Below are 23,169 nucleotides of genomic sequence, written 5' to 3' on the forward strand. Positions count from 1 at the left end.
TGGTAATGACCTCTAAATTTATGTATTACTACTAACTAGTATTTTAAATTCTACAGCAATTTGTATAAGTCCATCCACTCAATGCAACAAAGTTTTAATGAGATGACTTTGAATTCAACATTGTTAATCATGTCCCCTTATATATTCTGTATGTATATATGCAGTGTTTGTGGTGAGCTGTGTGGCAATTAAAGGTGTGTACTTAATTTATGTCTCAATGGAGAAGATTGATTGATACATGTTCTAATTTTTGTCTTCATGAAAAACTTCTGTTTGTTTAAACCCCCCTTCTGATAATCATATCGGATCTGGAGTTGGAATACTACTCTTGCATTTTTACATCGACAAATGTAAGAATATTTACTTTTATGTGTAAATTGATAATCGTTTCTTGTACGCTTAAATTCACTTTATTTTATTTTGTATCTAGCTGGGTATGTGTAGAGAAAAAATATGTCGAGATCCAGTGGCGTATGCAGAAATTTCGGTTTGGGGGTACGATAAATAATTATAGTTATTTAATGCTTCAAAATCCGATCCATTTTCTTTTGTTTAATTTGTTCTCTTAAATGACTTTTATTATTCAAAATTAAAGTTCTTATATTTGTATATTATAGACAAATTGTTTTCGACTGTGAAATCTTTAAAAATAAAATTTCTTTTTAGTGTATTATTTTACTAAAAAATCATCATTTGGCTTATTTGAGCAATGTTTCAATTATTTTAAAAATATAGAAAATAAAAAAAATAAAATACAATAAAATAGAATACATTAAAACAAAAAGTTAATGCTAAAATTCATTAGAAAAACATAATGCTTTATGAAATAAGGAATTGTTTTAAATATAAAATGTATGAGATGATTTAAAAAAAAAATATATGTACAAAATAAGACGCATTAGAAGAGAAATATGAAATTCTTTAAACATAATTAAAATACTTTACAAGATAATTACTTAATTTGAAAAGAAATAAAATAAATGCATAATCTTTTCTTAGATTGGTACTACTAAATTTATGATACTACATGAGAAGACTTCTGATTGAAAGAGAGTCAGAAAACAACTGAATAAAATCAACAAGAAAAAAGATCTTAATGGGAATCGACTTGGGCTTCTGCGTTGGTAAAGAAAGAATGTACCACTGGTACTAGGAAAGTAACTATGTAATTCACTGAGTGTATAATGGTAATATCTCATTTTGAGGGGGTACAGCTGTACCCCCTTGTTCCTTAGTGGATACGCCAGTGTCGAGATCCCAACTGAAGTTAATGAATTCGTGTTCCCTGTGCGCTCTTTATTTATGTTTTATGTTGAATTACCATTTCAATATTTTATTTTCATTTGTTTTCGAAAGGTATATGAAGAGTCGATCGATTTTGTAAGACAACAATCGTTCAACAAAAATATTTTATTTCTTTATTTTTAATTATAATCGAAAATTATGTTATGGATAACAAAAATAGACCTAATAATATATTACAAATTCATTGAGAACATAAGTTTGCCCCTTTAGAGTGTATATAGATCCGTCCATGGGTGGAACAGATATCCATATCAGTTTTTTCTTTTTTTTACTACTTCATTCAAGTTACTATAATATTGTTTTAGCACAAGTTTTTTGGCCTTATTACTAAATGTATTTGTCTTGTTTTTCCATTTGATATCAGCGCTCATCACTGGAATCATTATTTGGGCACCAAGGAAATCATTTGTCCTTTGCTAGTCTGTTTTTTTATCTGCAAATTTCAGAAAAGGCGTTTGTCCTCTTTCGAGGGAGTAGAGTCATTCCTACAAAGTGACAACTAACTCGCTCCAATTAGGTATTCCTATTCAGACGTAAAGAAGATGACTAAAATTTTTAAAGATAAACTAATGCAAGGGGGCATCAATTCTGTTTATAAGGGAAAGTTTCGAAGTGGCCATCTTGTAGCAATCAAATCACTTGAAAAATCCGCAGCAAGCGGGCAAGACTTCATCAATGAAATAGCAACTATTGGAAGGATCCATCATGTAGATGTTGTCCAACTTGTTGGATATTGCGCTGAAAGATCAAAGTGTGCCCTCATTTGTTATTATATGCCAAATGGTTCTCTTGACAAGTACATCTTAAATAAAGAAAAAACATCTTCATTGAGTATTTGGAACTTTGAAATTTAAGATTGAAGTTGAAGTTGCTCGAGGGGTTGAGTATTTGCACTATGGTTGTGACATCCAGATCTTGCATTTTGACTTCAAACCGCACAATATACTTCTTAATGATAAGTTCGTCCCAAAAATATCAGATTTCGGGCTAGCAAAATTATGCGCCACAAACAAGGAGGCAGTTACTTTGACAGCTGCTAGAGGAACTATAGGGTATGTTGCTCCTGAACTTATCAATAGAAGTATTGGTAGAGTGTCTTACAAGGCCGATGTGTATAGTTTCGGGATGTTATTGATGGAAATGGTAAACTTAAACAAAGATTTGACGCGAAACAATGATGAATCTAGTAAGTATTTCCCACACTGGATATACGACCACTTGAACAAAGATAAGGACATTGACATTGGAAATGATAATGAAACTGACGATAAAAACATTGGTCGGAAGATGACTATGGTTGCATTATGGTGCATACAAATGAGTTCAGACAATCGTCCATCAATGAATAAGGTGCTAAAGATGTTAGAAGTTGATGTCGAACAACTGCACATCCCTAACTATTCAGCGTATATGGCAGGAAATGAGGAAGAAAACTGGGTTACCAATTCAAATGTTTCCATATCATTGCATGATATCAATGATAGCAGCATTATTGAGATTATTAGTATTGCTTGAACTTGTGTTATAATCTATTTTTACTTAGAAAGGAGTTCCACTTTGTTGTGTACTTGTGATTTGTTCATAATCAGATGTAACATGAAGTGAGTTACTATATTAATTAGTTAGTTAGTTATTTCATGATCTTCTGAATTATAGTATTAATGAATTCTCTGTCGATTCCTACACCAGAAAATAAGAGTAGGCATAAAAACTAGCATCCCTCTGTTTGTATCACTGGGAATTACATAAAGATATTAACATGGATTGTTTTAGACATAGAAGAATAGCAGGTTTAATCCTCCAACTGTTTTATATGGCTCAAAATAGAAGGCTTATCTGACAGAAAAGGCATCTTCTTCTGCTGCAGTTCCTCACAATCTTCCCAAGCTGTTCTTGGATCGAGGGGCTGGCGGTCAGGAAGTTGCAGACCTTGCTTGATACGCCCCAATCTTTGCGAAAACAGGACCTGCTCTGTTGTGACAGGCAGACGAGTGGCTTGATATTCTTGAAGAGCTGAAGCTAGATTCCCGACTCCCCACTTCTCAAGACATTTCCCGAGGACTGCAGCATCTAATATCGACATGTTTGTGCTCCTCAGACCTTGAGGAGTAGTCGCATGAGCTGCATCCCCAATCAAAACCACCTTCTGCCAAAAAATTTGGCCCAGCGGTTCACAGTCGTATATCACATTCAAGAAAGGATCCTTTGTTTCTCGTATAACTTTCATCAGTTCGGGTAGCCAAACCTTCTCTGCTGCTTCATGCATTTTGGCGATCATATCACTGCTTACTTTCATGGTTACTGAGTTTCCCTGATTCATTCACCAACAGTTATAGTAGTATCATTTTTTTTACCATACACTTCATCCACAAACACGAAAATGAACAACATGCCACCATCGACAATCCACACAGAGAGAAGAAGAGTATACCTTAAGCTGTGGCTCCGGCTGATTCACGTACCAAATCCAATTGATCCGCTTGTTCAACAGCTCATAAAACACAGACTGAGTTCCTGATCCCAAGTCGAAATATAAGCATTTCCCAAGATCAGGGAAAGCCTTCTTGAGCCCAAGAATGGTGTCCGAATCCTCATTGTTCGAAAAATCAAGGACTCCTCTCCATGCACAATAACCTGAATATCTAACTGAATCTGTAATTTAGTCGAACGAACAAACAACATCTCGAATTTTCAGCTAAATCATCAACAACCGATTCACAAACCTCAATTTAAGCTCGGGAAAGAAACTCTGCCGTATTGAAGAGAGACAGCCATCAGCTGCCACAAGAAGATCACCTACAACCTCAGTCACCTCTCCGGATTGAGAAGCTTTAAGCTTCACTTTAACGCAATCTTCGTCATCGGAAACGCGAAAGGAAAGAAATGTTTGCCCCCAGTGGACTGTCCCTGGAGGCAATGCCTAGTACAGAAGGCTGTACAGATCAGACCAGAGTGCTGCCCTAAAATTGAATTTCTCATCCCTTGTTAGCATCCAATTGATTTTCTTCTCTCCATCAGTTGCTTCATTCTATAATGTCACAAATTAGCACCAGAAACTAATTAATCTCACACTGAATTGTGATTATTTGCAAATAGTAATTTGAATATCAAGGAACTGAAACCATAATTTAATCTCCGATTGCAATCACAATCAACTAGGAATGTGAACAAATCAAATCACTTCACATCAAACCACACAGAGTAACCGTTCTCCCAAAGCTATAGTTATCCTATTCAATTTCAATAATAGAGCTATAATTCGGTGGTTTACTTACTTGATCAATGGTGAGCGGCAATGTGGTGAGGTCGAGCATATGAGGTTGATCGAGCCATGATTTGATGAGTTTCTGCGACAAAGGGTCGAGGCCGAGGCCGGCACCGGTGGCGCAACCCGTCGCTGGGGAGCTTGTTTTCTCAAGCACCACTACTCCCCAGCCGGCGGTGATCAGCGCGTGCGCGCACGACAACCCTGCGATGGTGCCGCCAACCACCCCTTCATCTTCAAACGACAGCGTTTGAAGTTTCTCGATTTCCATGCCTATATGTCAACGTCATTACTTTGAGTGGCCTACTATTTTTTTCTTAAGACCATCCACAATAGGCGCCCAGCGGGCGCTGGGCGGTCTATTGCAGCCGCCCAGCGGCTGAGTGGAGAGAGAAACCGTGCAGCGCTGGGCGGTTATGTGGCGCTGGGCGGTCGGCTGGGCGGTCCGTTCGGCGCTATTGCAGCGCCCGGATCGCCCAGCGCACCGCCTAGCGCGAAAATTAATTTTTTTTTTCCGAAACACTATATATACAGGCTTTGCTCGTCATTTTCATTCGCACCACTTGTTTTAACGAGTACTCTCTCTATCTTAATTTCTGTTCAAGATCAACAACGGGAAATGGATCTCAACAACGAGCCTAGTTCCGGGAGTAGCGGGTCACAAACTCCGACGATCCCTGTGGGAAGTGGATGGGGTCAGGTGCCCGGGTACTACAACATGTACCCGTGGCAGCAGATGATGCCCGGGGCCCCAATGGGGAGGAGTCCGCCGGGGGGGTTTCCGCCGATACCGGGGTGGGTACCCGGGATGCAGATGATGCCCGGGGGAGCACCGGCGACACAGTGGACTCCGGGGGTCGTACCGGCGACACAGTGGACTCCGGGGGTCGTACCGGCTACACAGGGGACTCCTGGGGGGTCCCCGGCGACGGCGGGGGATGTCTATCGCCCCAGTTTTGATTTTTCGACTGGGTCTTCGCACACATCGACCCAAACACCCTTGGGGTTTGATAGTTTCTCCTTAGATGAGTTGGGGTTTGATACTCTCGGAGCTCCGGAGACTCTAGTTCAAGGGGGGCAGTGCCGGGGCGTGGCGCCCCAAAGAAGAAGGGCAAGAAGAAGGTCGGCGAGTCGTCGCAGCCGGGTGAGGATGAGGTACGGAGGAGGTGGACGGACGACGAGAACGTCGCGCTCAGCAAGGCGTGGGTGAGTGTTTGCGACGATCCTCTCGTTTCGAACGAGCAAAGGATCGTCAACATGTGGGGCAAGATAGCGGCAGCCTACCAGAGATTTTGCCCGGAGGGGAGGCCCCGCAACGGGGAGGATTGCCGGAAGGGCTGGAACCGAATCAGGGCGGCGGTCTCCCGATTTTCGGGTTTGTACACCAACGCACTCCGCATGATGAGTAGTGGCCAAACGGAGGATGACTGCAGGAGAATAGCGGAGAAAACCTTCCCACTTAAGGGTTTATACAAGGACTTCACCTACTGGAACTACTATGTTGTACTGAGCGAGTCCGAGAAGTTCCGAGTAGGTGTCGACTCTGGCTGGCCGAAGAAGCAACGACTGAACTACACCGGCGATTACAGCGGCAGCAGCGGAGGTTCCCACGACCTCCCCGAGACGACGCAGGAGTTCCCCACGCCGCGTTCGGTCGGTGGCCGACCTCGCCCGATTGGGCGCAAGCGCGCTCAGCAGGCGGCGAGAGGGAACGCCGGGGCTTCCCAGGAGGTCCAGTCGGCATCCCCCCTTGGCCAATCCACCCAGGAGCTCAAATTCTTCGCTCGCGCCCAAACGCGCGCTCAGTTGATCAAGACGATGGCCGAATGGCGGGTGGCGACGGATCCCGTGGAGAAGAGCGTGCTTCGAACTTTGCTCATGAGCCTGCAGGACGAGTTGGAGGCTATACGGAGGGAGACCGGTGGCGGCGGCAGCGGTGTAGGCGGCGGAAGCGACGGCGATGGTGGCGGCGGCGATGGTGGCGACGGAGGCGACAGCGACGGAGGCGACGACGACGGAGACGAGGAGTGAATTGTCACTCTTTTTTATTAATGTATTTTTTTTAAAAATTAATGTACTTTTTTAAATTATTGTACTTTTAAAATTTTAATATTATTATTAAACTTTTCCCGTATATGTCTCGTAAATTAAATTCCGTATATTGTGTGATTGTTAATTATGTCATTTTATATAATTATTATTAGTGATGTGGCTATTGATGTGGCTGGGCTATTTATGATGTGGCTAGGCTATGGCTGGGCTATTTATGATGTGGCAGGAGGATTTTTAGTGCTGATGATGTGGCAGTGGCTAGGCTATGGCTGGGCTATTGCTGGGCTATTCCTATTGTGGATGGCCTAAATACTGGAGTAGATATTATTATGAAATTACTGTTGATATCATCCTCCGAGGTGGTGCGATGGTCGTAGCTAGCTATGAATGACACACGAAGAATATAAGTATTGTTATGGATTTATTCTATAAACCAACGTGATTGTTCTAACTATTGAGAAATTTTTTTACTATATTATTATTATGTCTTTTACTTTACTCTCTATTCACTTTAATTATTTATTACTATTATTTTTTTAAACGACCTTACAAAATCGATTGAGAACGACAGCTCAAAATGGACTTCAAAACCATAAGTCGGATCCTTATTTCCTACAACCTCATAGTGTATATATTTTTTAATTTTTTTATTATATACAGAATATAAATTTTATTCCCTCTATCCGCTATTTAAAGATATGATTTTAACTTTACACCGATTTTAAAAAATTGGTTGATTTTATTAAGGAAATAAGTGAAAAATTAGTGGAATATGAGGTCTATTTTTATATTATATAGTATTAATCTTATAGTAAATTGTTAATGTAATAAGTTAGAGGAGTATAGATCCTATTATTAAAAATGGAAAAAATAAATGTGTCTTTAAATACTTACAATCTAAAATGACAAACCATTTCAAGTTTTGGTGGACAGTAAAATTTTAATATACACTTTAATTATATATGTATGCAGTAATTTGGTTTGACTAGTAATCTATTAGCTCAGACCAATTAAACCATGAAGTGATAAGGCCATCCGCATCACGTCTCGATGTTGTCTCTATCTCATCTCGGTGAGACAAGACCGCATCGAGACAGCGATGCGGGCTCCGTCTCGTCCCCAGCCTGTCTCCATCCCGTCCCCTATCTCGCCGCGGAGAGGCGCCCCGCGAGACAGCTCGCCAACCGCGTTGGCCACGTGGCGAGCTGTGGTTCGTCCGTGACTCCCATTCGCCGGCCCGCGAATGAGCGTCGTTTATTTCCGTTGAAAATGTATTTTTTTTTGTTTTTTAAAAAAAAATCAGAAAAAATTCGAAAAATAAAAAAAATCCTAAAATTATACTAGCCGTTTATAGCCGTTTTTAAAAAAATTTATTTTTTTATATTTTTTTAAGCCCCCAATCACTTCTATAAATATCAAACCATTCCCACAAATTAATCCACCAAAAAAAAACTCTATATTCTCACTCAAACACTCTCAAACACTCTACATTCTTCATCTCAAAACATTATTCTTCTCCCAAATTTAATCCATTCATGGATCCATTTGAGCAAATGCGTCAAATAATGGAAGAATCGCTAGAAGAAATTGGTTCGACCCTGAAACCCCGGGAAGCTCTACCGCAAGTAGTCCGCCTCGCAGTGGAGTGCATCCGTCTTTGCAAGAGCGGATGTCTGTTCAGGCAAGGACACGTGATTCTACCGCCCACGCCCAACTCCAGGAGGATCTAATGGGGCACATTTGGGCAAAATTTGTCAACCAGTAGACGCACATGATCGTCATTATACAACTCTTTCTTCTGCTTCTTTGAATTTTAAATTATGTATTTTTTAAATTATGTATTTTTTTATTTTTTTAGGATTTTATTAATGTGGTTTTTTATTTTTTTTAGAATTTTAAGTTGTAATTTTATTTTATTTAATGAAGTGTGTTTTTATTAATTGAATTTGTTGGAAATAAAAATAAAAAATAAAATTGAATGAATAGTTAAGGGATGAGATAGTTAAGAGACGGTTAATTGATGGAGGGATGCAGGTGTTGTCTCTTAGTTAAGAGATGAGGTGAAAAGTACAGTGAGGCCTATGAATAATGAAGAGATGAGACGGTTAAGATACGGATAAGAGACAGAGATACGGATAGTCTAATCTCGTTATAAAATACATGTGACCTTGTTTTTCCTATGTCACTTTTAGCTAAAAAAGAGGGGTTGGATCCCTTGTTGTGCTCTAACCACAACAGTCCGGGCTGCTGTGCACACATAACCATATATTTTATAAATAAAAAATTTAAAAGAAAAATAAAATTTAATATTAAAATATTGTGATGGGTGAGGCATAGCCGCCCCCTCTGTGGTGTGGTTGGAGCACAACAGGGATCCAACTAAAAAAAGAAGGATTTGGATCCCCTGCGGTGCACAGCACTGCTGTGCACCTCACAAAACATTTTTTTAATAATAAAAAAAAAATATTTTTTTAATGTTTTGTGAGGTGCACAGCAGTGCTGTGCACCGCAGGGGATCCAAATCCAAAAAAGAAACCACACAACTACGTCATGTTTGTATGTCTGTTCCGCCTTTCAACTCATGCCGATATATGCGGGGGTTGTGTTTATTACTCATTGGCAATATTGTGTGATTAGTCATGTTGTTATCCTAATTGTTCTTTTAATATTTGATAGTTATATTTTTACTTTTTAGATTATGGTAGTATTAGATTTTTAAATGTTTGGTATTAGAAGTCTCTTTTTTATTAGAAAATCCTATAGTTTCAAATGTTTTTATCAGAAGTCTCATTTTTTTTGCATGAGTTTAAAAAATTATACGACTTTATAAGTGAAAGTAGTAGAAGAAGTTAGTGAAAGCGTAAATTTTACTTTTGTATGCTTCCTCTGTCTCAAGGAAGATGACCCCTTCCTTAGGTGTCACGAGAGATTTTATGCAGCTTTATTTTGTGTGTTAAGTGAAGAGGGTAAAGTAGGAGGGAGAGAGAATAAAGTAGAGATGAAAGGTGTTTCCATTTTTTGTAAGGAGTCATCTTAGTTGGGACAAGAAAATGAGTCATCTTCAATGGAACGGAGGAAGTATTAGTTTTATATATTATAAAATGTGAGTAGAGTGAATTAGTGAAATATAATTAAAGTTTATTTAAAAAAAATAGTATAAATGAAATAAAATTTTACATAGAGATGAAATAAAAATGATAAAATGAAACTTGTAATCGGCAGAAGGGGAAATAATACTAATTCAAATGTCTTAATCAAATAGAGGCAACACAACAATAATATTGTTTGCCGAATAAACTGAAATTAAATTCTATAAATATAAGATACAACTCAGCATGCATATCAAACAACAAATGTTGTCGCCACTCGCAGCTTTTCGTTAGTTATTATTTGACCAAAGCTGCTTCTCTCTCAAAATCTCTCTCTCACTCTCATACAATCGCTTATTTGCAGGAGTAAAAGGGTAGGCTTTTCTACGATGCCCTATCTTCCAGCCTTTCTCGCGATAGCCTGAATCCCGTTTTTTCTAATTTCCCCCTTTTTAAATCTATTATGCACTAGCGTTGCTGGTAAACTCAATTCCTGATGTCGAAATGTAAAATCTTCCGCCTCATTACCTCCGTTTGTTAATTTCGTGTTCATTTTGTAGGTCTCTTCTGAGTTTTTAGCTGTTGTTTGTAGAGAGAGAGCAGACAGGTAATTACTAATTACTGTCGAGGTATTTTTGTTTCTGATCAAAATTATTTGAATAAATCTGCAATTGTATGTTATTTAGATCCGTTTTTTAGGATTCATAGTCTCAAAATCTTATGATGCCAGTTTTTGCGAATAAATTTCAATTTATTGACCTCAAATAAACATTGTATATTGCCAGAGAGAGTTGAAGATTAGATAGTGAAAAATGAGTGATGTGAAAAGGAGAGAGCATTTGATTCCGGCCTCGTCTTCACAAAAGCTTCCTGATTTTAAAAAATCTGTGAAATTGAAGTATGTGAAGCTTGGATATCATTACCTCATCACTCATGGAATGTACCTATTTTTGTCTCCTCTGTTGGTTATTGTTGCTGCTCAACTCTCCACATTTTCTCTCCAAGACCTTTCTCTGCTTTGGGACCATCTCCGGTTCAATCTCATATCGGTTATTGTTTGCTCCACCCTCTTGGTCTTCTTGACGACCATGTATTTTGTCACGCGCCCTAGCCCCGTCTATCTTGTGGATTTCTCGTGTTATAAGCCGGATGACGATAGGAAGTGCACCAGGCAGATTTTTATGGAGAGATCAGGCTTGACCGGCTCTTTCACTGATCAGAATCTTCAGTTCCAGAGGAAGATTCTTGAGAGGTCGGGTCTCGGTGAGGACACTTACCTCCCCGAGGCTGTGCTGAGGGTTCCACCGAATCCTTGTATGGCTGAGGCAAGAAAAGAAGCTGAGATGGTCATGTTTGGTGCGATTGATGAGTTGCTTGCCAAGACCTGTTTGAAGCCCAAGGATATTGGGATTTTGATTGTGAATTGTAGCCTTTTCAATCCTACTCCCTCTCTCTCTGCAATGATTATCAACCATTACAAGCTGAGGGGGAACATCGTTAGTTATAATCTTGGTGGGATGGGTTGCAGCGCTGGTTTGATATCGATAGATCTTGCTAAAGACCTGCTGCAAGTGCACCCGAATACGTATGCTCTGGTTGTCAGCATGGAGAACATCACGCTCAACTGGTATTTCGGGAATGAGAGGTCCATGCTCGTTTCCAACTGCCTATTCCGTATGGGAGGCGCTGCCATTTTGCTGTCGAATAAAAGATCCGACTACTGGAAATCCAAGTACCGGCTGGTGCATACTGTCAGAACCCACAAAGGTTCGGACGACAAATGTTTCTCCTGTGTCACGCAGATGGAGGATCCTAGTGGGGAAGTGGGAGTTTCTCTGTCCAAGGAGTTGATGGCTGTGGCTGGTGATGCCTTAAAGACCAATATCACAACGTTGGGCCCTCTTGTGCTACCAATGTCCGAACAATTGCTCTTCTTTGCTACATTGGCAGGGAGAAAGTTGTTGAAGATGAAGCTGAAGCCATACATCCCGGATTTCAAACTGGCCTTTGAACATTTCTGCATCCATGCCGGTGGAAGGGCTGTGCTCGATGAACTGGAGAAGAATCTTCAACTGTCTGATTGGCACATGGAGCCTTCACGAATGACTCTTTATCGGTTTGGAAACACTTCCAGCAGCTCTCTCTGGTACGAACTGGCATATTCAGAAGCCAAGGGAAGGATCAAGAGGGGAGACAGGACATGGCAGATTGCCTTCGGGTCTGGTTTTAAATGTAACAGCGCTGTGTGGAAAGCTCTCAGGACTATCAATCCAGCCAAGGAGAAGAGCCCGTGGATTGATGAAATCGACCAGTTCCCTGTGGAGGTCCCTACGGTCGCTAGTATATGATTCTTATCCCTTCTTCAAACGTTCTGCAAGCTACTATGTATTGGTGAACTAATCTTCTGCAATTGCAAGTCTACTTTATATTTTACCTCGCATTAGAATTGATCTTAGCTAGGGATGTATTTAGACAATTGGAGCCGCATTTCTAGGCTTTTGAAATTATTTCAAAAACTATTTAATTCTTCAATGCATGTATTGATTTTGCAAGTAATACAGTTTAAAAGCAATTTCAGTCTGTAACACACTTCACATAATTTAAAGGCCATGTTCATGTTGCATGCTCGTTTATGCAAAATAGGAGTACATTTGCAACGAAGTCTGCGCCAGAACGTCTCTTGAATTCTTGAACAGAATCCAATAAACTGTTTTCGCTTCTAAACAGGTAGACAGCCTAATCCTAGAACATGCCACAAAATAGAACTTCTAAACAGGTAGACAGCCTAATCCTAGAACCTTAAAACCCCCCTCGATGTCTGCTAATTGTTGTCTCATTCCTTGGAAGATTTGTTGATGAGCGACTTGTGTATGTGGGGGATCACGCCACCACCAGCAATGGTTCCTTTGATGAGGGTATCGAGCTCCTCATCACCACGAATGGCCAGCTGCAAATGCCGAGGTGTGATACGCTTCACTTTCAAATCCTTGCTAGCATTCCCAGCCAACTCCAAGACTTCAGCAGTTAGGTACTCCAATATGGCAGCAGAGTAGACAGCAGCAGTGGCACCGACTCTTCCATGAGCAGTCGCTCGCTCCTTCAGGAGCCTATGGATACGACCAACAGGAAACTGCAGGGAAAAATTTATATAATACCACAAGATGATATAATTCATTTCAAGAAATGAGAGAGATAAAAGATGCATGAAATGCTGCAAAGAATCTAGATCCACCAACCAGTTCTAAAACAAGGTGACCACAAAAAAAGAATCTTGATCTTTTAGCACTTTGATGGAATAAAAGTTGCAAATATATGGTTATCTTGTATGACAGATTATTTATATACAAAATAGATCCTGTAGATGCTTTTAGGAGATACGAGATCTACACAGTTGAAACGACATATAAAACACAACATGGGCTGTTTGCATGCCATATCTGCTACTTCTTACCTACTTACAAAAGCATTCATTTCATATTTCTTTATGCATTCACGTTTTCTCATGTATAAGGCTACTTAGGCTAGTCACTCGAAGTAGAAAATTTATAAGTATGTAACTGAGATATATATATTTCGAGCTAAAGGGTTTTACATTAACATTGAACAAATACACATCAGCTGGTTCATAGTTGAGAAACAAGCTCATAATGAAGCATAATGCAGATCAAAACATGTGCATGAAAATCTACCCTTGCAAACAAGGAAGCCAAAACAGCACAAAAAGTAATCACACTTGACAGAAGTAATCACTCAACTGGTTATTCAAGAAAAAAACAAATGCCCAATCTCAATCTCATTAACTACTCCCATTATCCATCCATTTCAGTATGACAATCACAATAGTGCACATCTGCCTGTGCAGAAAATTTTCTGCTCACCGCGTTCTTAAAATTACATCGAAAAGCTTTCTGCAAACCTTCCACTCAAGTTTGTTGTGAAAGATTCATTCTGAGACATCAACACTGTGAGACCTAGCACACTTATTCCACATCCCACTAGTATTTCAAAATTATGAAAGTCCCAAACAATATATACAGGTTTGCTATCTTATAGTAGTTCAAGTTTCTTTATATAATACTCACGCAATATTCCCAAAAAAATAATCTGTTAGAAAATCCCCACCAAAAAATCACTATCTATGGATCTATGGATAATAATAATTGCTCGACCACTTGCATATCTAACAACCAAAATTACAATCAATAACACAGCGCATACTAATCAATTCAGAGAATTTTTCATACATGCTTAATCTGGAGCAGAGTAGCAACTCTAAAATTACACAATTATAGGCATAACACGTATACGTGCAAATCTATACAGAATATTCAATACGGCGAAGTCTAGAAAAGCGTAACCCCTCCATGACCGAGACTAGAGACCAAAGACCGTGGACCGCACAGCTCACAATTAAATAATACAGATAAAAAGCTTAAATTAATATATTAACAAATAGACGCAAAATTCACACGAATTACATGAAAATGATGCAAAAATTCGAAAAAAAGTATAAAAATGAAAAAAACCTGAAGTCCGGCGCGAGAAGAGCGAGAGATAGGTTTCTTCTTGTCCTTGTCTTTATCCTTGGAAGCCGGAGTTTTTCCCGTCAATAAACCCTTTGCTCCTTTCCCCGACATTCTCTACTTAGCGCAGATCTGCGAGTTACACAGAAATTGAATTCAGAATTCGAAGATTCTCTCTCTACAGAAGATTATCGCGACTCGTCTCGACGACGATTTCTCTCTCTACACGAGTGACCTGTTTGGATTGGGTGTGGCGATTTTCGATATTTTTTAAGTTGGTTTCTTACTTTTATCCGTACTCCACAGTCGGGTCAGTCAACTCGTATATGGCCCAATTTTTACTTGGGCCCGTTTTCATGTGCTACTGTTATTTATATAAAAATTAGATATAAGGCCCACTTTTGTAACTGATTTGGGCATACAACCCCATTAATTATGAAATTAATTTACATATCTAGATTTAATTTAATGCAAAATGTAAAAGATAAAATAAAAGTAGTTACAGATGAAAATGACAACCGACTATTACGTACAAGTTTTTAAAAGTGGATATTCAAATATAGAATAAAAGTGGATTTATTCATATAATAAAGCAATTTGTTGCGGATCCTTTTTTAAAAAAAGAACAGGTAAGCATTCATATATTTTGCATTTTAATTGCATTGGTGTTGGTTGAATCAACCATCAATATATTTTTTTAGAAACGGAAGTTTTTCTGATATTATTTAATGTGAAGTCTGAGGAGACATCAATATTTCCTTATTGTCCATTTCTAAAAAATAAAAATTTGGCATTTTAGAAAATTTCTTTCTAATAAGTGAGACCCATTTTTCAATAACACTCTTTTTCTTTTATCTCTCCCTTACTTTATCAATTATGTATTAAAACTCGTGTCGTTTCAAAATTTCTTATTTTTAGGAAACGGAGAGAGTACTATCATTCTTTCTATACATTCCTTTTTTTCCTTTAAGTGGTCATTTGAGTATGAATCATTTAAATTGTAGAGTATATTTTTCAGACTGTATTAAAACTCGTGTATGGGTACAAGCAAAGCAACTCCGATCATACAGAATATATAAATTGTAGAGTATGTTACAAAGGCAATAAAGAAGTATCTTATAGAATATATTATGTATTGAAACACATTGTACGGGCTGAAACAATCACCTAGAGCCTGGTTTGGGACATTTACAGAGGCAATAAAGAAGTATGGGAACAAGCAAAGCAACTCCGATGATACCTTGTTCCTATAGAAAAGGGAGGGAAAGATTATATGCCTAATCATCTATGTAGATGATATGATCCTCACTGGCGATGACGAAGAAGAGATAGGTCAGGTAAGAAAGAACATGTTTGCAGAATATGAAATGAAGGACTTGGGACTACTAAAGTACTTCCTGGGTATAAAAGTCCTAAGATCAAAGAAGGGGATCTTCATCAGTCAGAGGAAATATGTTCTTGCCCTTCTAACTGAAACAAGACTGCTGGACTATAAGCCAACCGACACCCCCATGGTTCAGAACCACGGCCTACAGATAGTTGAAGGAGATGAAGCTACTCACCGTACTAGATTTCAACGTCTGGTTGGGAAACTGATATACTTGTCCCACACCAGACCCGATATAGCTTACGCAATTGGAGTAGTCAGTTAGTTCATGCATGCACCTCAAGTAGCTCACTAGGAAACATCACTGAGGATTGTTCGATATCTAAGGGGACGACAAACCATGGAATTTTGTTCGAGAATCATGGACATTTAGAGATTCAATGGTTTACAGATGCTGACTGGGCAGGAAACCCGAATGACATGAAGTCAAATGCTGGGTATTTCACCTTTGTGAGGGGGGGAACCTTGTCAATGGTGAAGCAAGAAACAGAAAGTAGTAGCCTTGTCGAGGTATTAAGAGTGGATTGACTGAAATCATGTGGCTGAAGAAATTAACGACAGAACTGGACTTAAACTCCCAGAAGTCGTGCAATTTATTTTGTGACAACAAGGTGGCAATCAACATATCTGAGAATTTGGTCCAGCTTGACAACATGAAGCATGTCGAGGTAGATCAGCATTTCATCAAGGACAATATAGAGGCCAAGACGGTAGAACTCCCATTTGTAAGATCTGAAGATCAACTTGCAGACATACTCAGGAAAGTTGTTGATGCGAGAAGCTTCCATGAGGCATTGTGCAAGTTAAGAATGAGTCACATTATTTAACTTGAGGGGGAGTGTTGGAAAGAAATCAAGTAAAGAAGGAAAATATTGATTGTAATCAAGTAAATAAGGGAATTGATATAATTCCTGATTTTGTGACGGGTAAATCTTGTCATGTATAGGGATTCCTTAGCCTATTTAAGAGGCATGTAAATCAAGTTTGTAAACCAAGTTGAATGAATACCAAATCAATCTTTCAATATGTACAAATACAACAATTGTATTGATAACAACAATAACACAACCAATAAATCAACAACTTAATTCAAGCACAAAATAAAAGAAGTATCCTACCAAACACACTAAAAAAATGAGGAATCTAGTCATAATATGTGACGCTTTGAACTAACTCCAAATAAACCAAAAACAAACTAGCACCACTAAATTAAACAACAAATAAGACAAATAACTATAAATGAAGACAACTCCCAGAATATAAGTATGATGAGTAGTGAGATCAAGAACATATGCGTCATAGCAAATTCACTGAGTTCGTCCATCATCTGACTTCATTCCATATGTCATTCATCTGCTCTGGTGAGAATGAAAAATTCAAATTCGGACACCATCATCTAATTCAAGTGACCAGCCTCCAAAATAAACATTTATTCTCTATTTTCGAGTAGGGCACAAATTCTTGAAAAGTGTCACTGTTTCGAATGTCCCAAACAGGCCAAACAATGACATAGAAATAGAAATAAAAATTTTAATATCAAGACTCCAAAATGGGTACCTTTGCGAAGGCAACACGATGTAAGGTCATAAGGGAGCGCGTGGAAATGAGATCTATCATCGATTGCAACGCCAACGATGTAACACTAACAAACACAGTGTAATTAAAATGACAGTTCTCAACTTCTCATCCATCTACTGAAGAAATATTAATTAATCTACCACACTACGATCAACATTCCTCTATAGTTAATAAACAAAAGTGTTGCAAATATATATACTAATATATATATATATATATGTGCTGCAACATATTCCGATTAAAATATTAAAAGCCAGACATGTTTTAGTTGTTTATCATTTGCATTATTTTGAGAATTTATTTCGGAACTAGTCTGTTTTTAGGTAAAAATAATATGAACATGAAGGCATGTCCACACTTAGAAAACTCAAAACAATTTGGAAAATTATAGATAAAGGCGATAGAGAAAAGTACTCAATCACTATCCAACTTTAGTTTTCTACATAAATAAATGATAACTTGGGTAGTAAAAAATGTGTAGTGACAGCTTCCTTTGCAGACCTATATCCAAATCAAGTTCAAAGCCTGCACATAGAAAGGAGATCAACGATAAGCTTACTTAATCTATAAAATCGAATGCTGGAATGAATGAGAAAAATAAATAAAATAAAAATAAATCGTCATTTCATTCCGTTATACCAAGAAGGGCCTAACTAAGTACTTACTATTGACGTTCAAGTAATGGACCGCGGGATTGGCAATGGCAGAGAAGGCAGTATCGGACAAGACAAGGCTGGAGCCATATCGCGAGGGGCGAGAGGCAGAGGTCTGGGCCCGGTCCACGATCTTGATATGGATGGTCTGGCCCGGGAAAAACATATTAATAAAGTAGAATAATACTGTTATGAAATTTCAATCTTACTCATATATTTAAAATTTAAAAGCAAAAAAGTCATTTTTCAATAACTTCAATTATAATTAATGTGTTTAATAGGAGAGAAAGATGAGTGTAATTATTAAATGAAGAGAAAAAGAAAGTTATATTTTAATTGGAGAAAAAAATATGATTTGGTGTATTAATTGTAGAGAATTTAAAAAAAAATAGAAATATAGTCTTATTTGGAACAAACTAAAAAGAAAAATGGCCGTCTTCATTGGAACGAAAGGAGTACTATTAATATGATAAGCAATAGTATGCCTAGAATTCTTATTAATTAAGAGTTGTACGTTGTCTATATGATCTAACTCAATTTTCATGAATTTAACATGTATTTTTAAAAATTATTTTATGAGATCCTTTGAAAATCAAAATCCACATAGTGACATAGTCAACTATAACGGTGTGGCATACTTAATCTCAATGCAAAGTATTGATTGGAGTATTGTTAAGTGGGTTAGTATAATAATTAATAAACATGTAAATACAACCAAAATTTAAGGAATGACTGCAAATAATTAGCGACCGACTTAGGCCTGACATTATTGTAACCGTCGTTCGGCTACCGAAATTTAACGCGTTTATTAATCGGAAATCGTAAATTAGTGCAAAGAAAGGTAGGTTATGGACAAGCAATGTGTATTGTGTTTGGCCTATTATGGAATAGATTTTAATTTTCTGTTTTTTCTAGAAATTGTAATATTAATATTATATAAAAAACAATTTAACCTAAAATTGGTAGGCATCCCGCGCTAAAGGTAAGTTTTTGTAGACTATTTTAAATGCTTATATTTAAGAAGTATTTTATAAGTAAAAAAATTATTGTTAATTTATTACTACTAATACTGATAAATTATTATTCCGATCGATGTACATCTTTGCGTGTTGGCCCTAAATACTATGCTCATTCAGTAGTATATTTGAACTGAAATTGAAAAAATGAATGACCCAACAGTTAATTTGTGCTTTAAATTTGAGCTAGATCGATAAAGGATTGGTCCACAAAGGGGCGTGAAGGGACAACCTCCTCCGTGGGGGCGGAATACTTGCAATGCGTCCCTCCCCCGTGGGACAAAACCAAAGCCATGCGTTACGCATGCTCTTAAACGTTTACAAACTCCTAACTTATAGACGTTGATTATTAAACGTTTGCAAATTCCATTCTTCCTATAACAATTTGAGTGTAGTATTTTATTTGGATTGTATGGTGAATCATTTTCTTATTCAGTAAAAACTAGAGACTTTAATACACAATTTAAATTTTCACTAGTCATCTTCTTTGTACATTTATAATATGTAACTATTCACATCTTGATTAGAATTTAAATTTGCACTAATTATAAGTCCAATTCATTATTTTCTTCTCAAAATCCAAGTCGGATTTAAGTTTTCCAAATACCATTGTTTCATGTTCCAAATAAACCATGAAACAATGTAAAACTATGACGCCCAAATCTTCAAAATGTCGTCTAACCGAGATACAAGACACACCTTTCCCATATTATTGCCAAACGCCGTTTTTCAAATACATTTATTACATGCTTTGGGCCTCAACATAAAAATAGTTCGAAAAGTCTTGAACAAAGATTTTGGACCCCAAACACATATATAGTGCTCATATATTCGTCTATATATTTGGGCCTGCAAGTATTTTAGCACAATTAACTCTCTTCTCTCTCCACTCCTATCTTATAATGTAACTCACATTTTTTCAATTCTCATATTCTCCCTCTTTCTATACCAAAATATTGTCTCCGTCCAATTAAAACCATCTCCTATTTCTTTAGGGTGTTCCACCTAAACTGACTTATTTCATTCTTAGTATAAAAACAAAAACAACATCACGTTTAGTCTTTCACACTTTATTTATTGCAAACATTATTCTTTCTTTATCTCTCCATTTTATTATGTCTTCTATTTTATTCTCTCTTCAACTAATTCAATATCATTCTTTTAAATATTGTGTCCAAAAGAAATACTCTCTACATCCCTTAAATATTGTCACAGTTTGACCGGGCACATGTTTTTAGAAATGTAATGATAAATGGGTTGAAAAAGTTGGTAGGATGTGAATCCCACTTTTAAAGTATTAGTTTTATAATAAAATATGAGTGATAATATGTTATGAGGATTGGGGCAAAACTGCACAATCAGTCAAGCTCGGTGTTAGCCGAGCTTAATCGTGCTCGGTGATTAGCCGAGCTTGCTGGTGCTCGGTATTAGCCGAACTTAGTCGAGTTCGGTGTTGGCCGTTGTTATTAACTGATGCATAGACAAACGTGAGCCGTCGGATGCGATTAGTTAGTTAGCTTAAATGACAGCCGTTGGATTTGTTTTGGTTGTTAGATTAGTGTTAGTCAAATAGAGTGAATAACCGAGCTGTGCAAGCGGAGTGAAAAAAAAAGATTTTTCATCCATCAGTTTGTAATCTTCCACAAGAAATTGAATACAAGATTTCCATTAATTCTCCGAGAGTTGTTCTTAGCTTTATTCATTTTCATATCGAGTGTTTGTTCTTCTTGTTCCGGAATCGATCTTGTTGTGATAGCAAGATTGAGTCGCGTATTTGATACCATTACAAATTGGCGCCGTCTGTGGGAAAACGAAGAAGGACGACGCATTCAACAATGTCTACCACGAAGTTCGACGTTGAGCGGTTCACCGGCGAAAATGATTTCGGCCTGTGGAGATTGAAAATGAAAGCTGTTCTTATGCAGCAAGGAGTCTGGGATTATGTCAAATCCAAGGCGGATGAGGAGGAGATTCAAGGAATGGATGCGGCGAAATCTCAAGAACTGGAATACAAGGCGTATAGCTCGATTGTCTTGTGCCTCAGCGATAGAGTCTTGAGGGAGGTTCAAAAGGAAGATGATGCCGCAGGAGTTTGGGAGAAGTTAGAGAAAATCTATATGGAGAAGTCGATCTCAAATAGATTGCATCTCAAACAAAGGTTATTCAATTTCAAGTTTTCTGACTCCAAGAACTTAGCAGATCAATTAGAAGATTTTCGCAAGTGCATAGATGATCTTGAGAGTGTGGATGATGCCATGAAAGATGAGGATAAAGCTTTGATGTTATTGAATGCTCTGCCTCAGAGTTTTGAGCAATTCAAAGACTCAATACTTCTTGGAAGGGATTCGAAGGTGACTTTAGAGGAGGTATATTCTGCATTAAAGCTGAAGGGAATGCAGAAATCTGTCAGCAAGCAAATCGATCAAGCTGCTGAAAGCCTTAATGTGAAGACTGCATCAAAGAAACAATTCAAATTCAAGAAACCCTCATCTGATAAATGGAGACCACGGGGTGCGAAGGAAGGTGATCAGAAGGAGTCAAGAAGTTGTTTTTGGTGTAAGAAACCAGGACACATCAAGCAAAATTGCTTTGCTTGGAAGAAAAGACAAGCTGAAAATCACAAAGAAGATGGTACAGCAGCTATCACTGAGGAAATTGAAGAGGCAAGAGCTCTCAATGTGGTGGAGGATAGTCCATTATCAAGGCTGTGGATCATGGATTCAGGTTGCAGTTTCCATATGTCCTCCAACCTTGACTGGTTCCAAGATTTAAAGGAATCTGAAGGCTCGGTGTTGCTAGGAGATGATCATGTGTGTGATGTAAGGGGTGTTGGGAACATATGCTTGAGGATGGAAGATGGATCACTGCGAAAGCTTACTGATGTAAGGTACATCCCATCCATCAAGAGAAATTTGATCTCATTGGGACTTCTTGAGAAGATAGGTTATAGATTGACCCTTTATGGTGGAGAAATGCTTGTTACAAAGGATGGCCAGATGATTATGAGAGCTATCAGAAGTAATGTACTCTATTATCTACAAGCTGAGCCTATTGATGGTTCTGCAAATTCAACTCAACAAACCATCAATTGGCATACAAGGCTCGGGCATGTAGGAGTTGCTGGGATGATGCAGTTGGTGAAACAAGGCATAATTCAGATGTCTGAGTCTGATGTACAAAGACACATTGGATCTTGTGAGGAGTGCATACTTGGTAAGAGCAAAAAACTGCCATATGGAGTGGGCAAGCACACATCGAAAGAGCCTCTCCAATATGTTCACAGTGACATATGGGGACCTGCACCAGTGAATAGCCTTGGAGGAGGCAGGTATTTCTTATCCTTTGTTGATGATTTTTCAAGGAAGGTTTGGATAGTAATAATGAAAGACAAGTCAGAAACATTCCAGAGGTTTCAAGAATGGTGTGTAGGTGTTGAGTTGCAGAAAGGAAAGCCATTGAGGTGTCTTAGGACTGACAACGGGCTTGAGTTCTTGTCCCATGAATTTGATGGATTCTGTAAAGATAAGGGGATAAAGAGGCACAGAACAGTCCCTCACAACCCACAACAAAATGGGGTTGCTGAGAGGATCAATAGAACCATTCTTGAAAGGGTGAGGTGCATGTTAATAGCGTCTGGAATGTCTAAACCATTTTGGGGTGAAGCAGCCTCTACTGCTGTTGTTTTGATCAATAAATGTCCTTCAGCTGCCATCGAAAATCAGACCCCAGACAGCAAATGGTATGGATCTTATGGAGATTATTCAAAACTGAGGCCATTTGGGTGTAGAGCTTATGCTCACATAAAGCAAGGTAAATTGGAACCTAGAGCTCTCAGGTGTGTAATGATTGGGTATCAGATGGGAGTCAGTGGGTACAGGCTGTGGTGCTGTGAGGAAGGGAACAAGAAAGTGGTGGTTAGCAGAGATGTGATCTTCAAAGAATCTGAAATGCCTTTCCTCAACAAGGATAATCAGAAAGTTCATTTTGAGGTGGAGAACCAGAGAGTAACTACAGATGTAACTCAGACTGATCTAAATGCTACATCTGATGTCAGTGGTGGTGGAGCTTCTGGAATGCAAGCTGAAATCAGAACACCAGAGAGAGTGATTGCTAGAAACAGAGCAAAGAGGAATATTAAGCTCCCTTCTAGATTTAATGATTATGACATGATGCACTATGCACTGGCAGTGGCTGAACAGATGGATTACCATGAACCTTCATCTTATAAAGAAGCAATCAGAAGCCCTGAAAAGGATCAGTGGTTGTTAGCTATGCAAGAGGAGATTGATAGCTTGTATAAA

At 38.3% G+C, this 23,169-nt stretch overlaps 3 protein-coding genes and 1 pseudogene across 6 annotated transcripts; 2 read left to right on the forward strand and 2 right to left on the reverse strand.

Annotated features, from left to right (window-relative positions):
* Positions 1 to 1,874: 1,874 nt before the first annotated feature.
* On the forward strand, positions 1,875 to 2,820 carry LOC121779160 (rust resistance kinase Lr10-like). The gene is made up of 2 exons (XM_042176492.1): positions 1,875 to 2,012; positions 2,161 to 2,820. Exons 1-2 carry the CDS (start codon positions 1,875 to 1,877, stop codon positions 2,818 to 2,820), a joined length of 798 nt encoding a protein of 265 aa, XP_042032426.1.
* Positions 2,821 to 3,030: 210 nt separating this feature from the next.
* Positions 3,031 to 4,841, reverse strand: LOC121779161 (annotated as a pseudogene).
* A 5,125-nt stretch (positions 4,842 to 9,966) lies between these two features.
* LOC121779610 (3-ketoacyl-CoA synthase 11-like) lies at positions 9,967 to 12,243 on the forward strand. Of its 4 annotated transcripts, none has more exons than XM_042176956.1 (3): positions 9,967 to 10,085; positions 10,272 to 10,340; positions 10,497 to 12,243. In XM_042176956.1, exon 3 carries the CDS (start codon positions 10,524 to 10,526, stop codon positions 12,057 to 12,059), a length of 1,536 nt encoding a protein of 511 aa, XP_042032890.1. In that variant the 5' UTR covers positions 9,967 to 10,085; positions 10,272 to 10,340; positions 10,497 to 10,523; the 3' UTR covers positions 12,060 to 12,243. The 4 variants fall into 4 exon arrangements, with proteins under 4 accessions (XP_042032890.1, XP_042032888.1, XP_042032889.1 ...); XM_042176954.1 differs by having other exon boundaries at positions 10,272 to 10,318; XM_042176955.1 differs by having other exon boundaries at positions 9,984 to 10,191.
* A 40-nt stretch (positions 12,244 to 12,283) lies between these two features.
* LOC121779611 (probable histone H2A variant 3) lies at positions 12,284 to 14,497 on the reverse strand. The gene is made up of 2 exons (XM_042176957.1): positions 14,238 to 14,497; positions 12,284 to 12,841 (listed from the first exon to the last, which is right to left on the reverse strand). Exons 1-2 carry the CDS (start codon positions 14,346 to 14,348, stop codon positions 12,545 to 12,547), a joined length of 408 nt encoding a protein of 135 aa, XP_042032891.1. The 5' UTR covers positions 14,349 to 14,497; the 3' UTR covers positions 12,284 to 12,544.
* Between the last annotated feature and the right edge of the window lie 8,672 nt (positions 14,498 to 23,169).

The sequence above is a fragment of the Salvia splendens genome, chromosome 19 (genome assembly GCF_004379255.2).
Source record: "Salvia splendens isolate huo1 chromosome 19, SspV2, whole genome shotgun sequence".
NCBI lineage: Eukaryota > Viridiplantae > Streptophyta > Magnoliopsida > Lamiales > Lamiaceae > Salvia > Salvia splendens.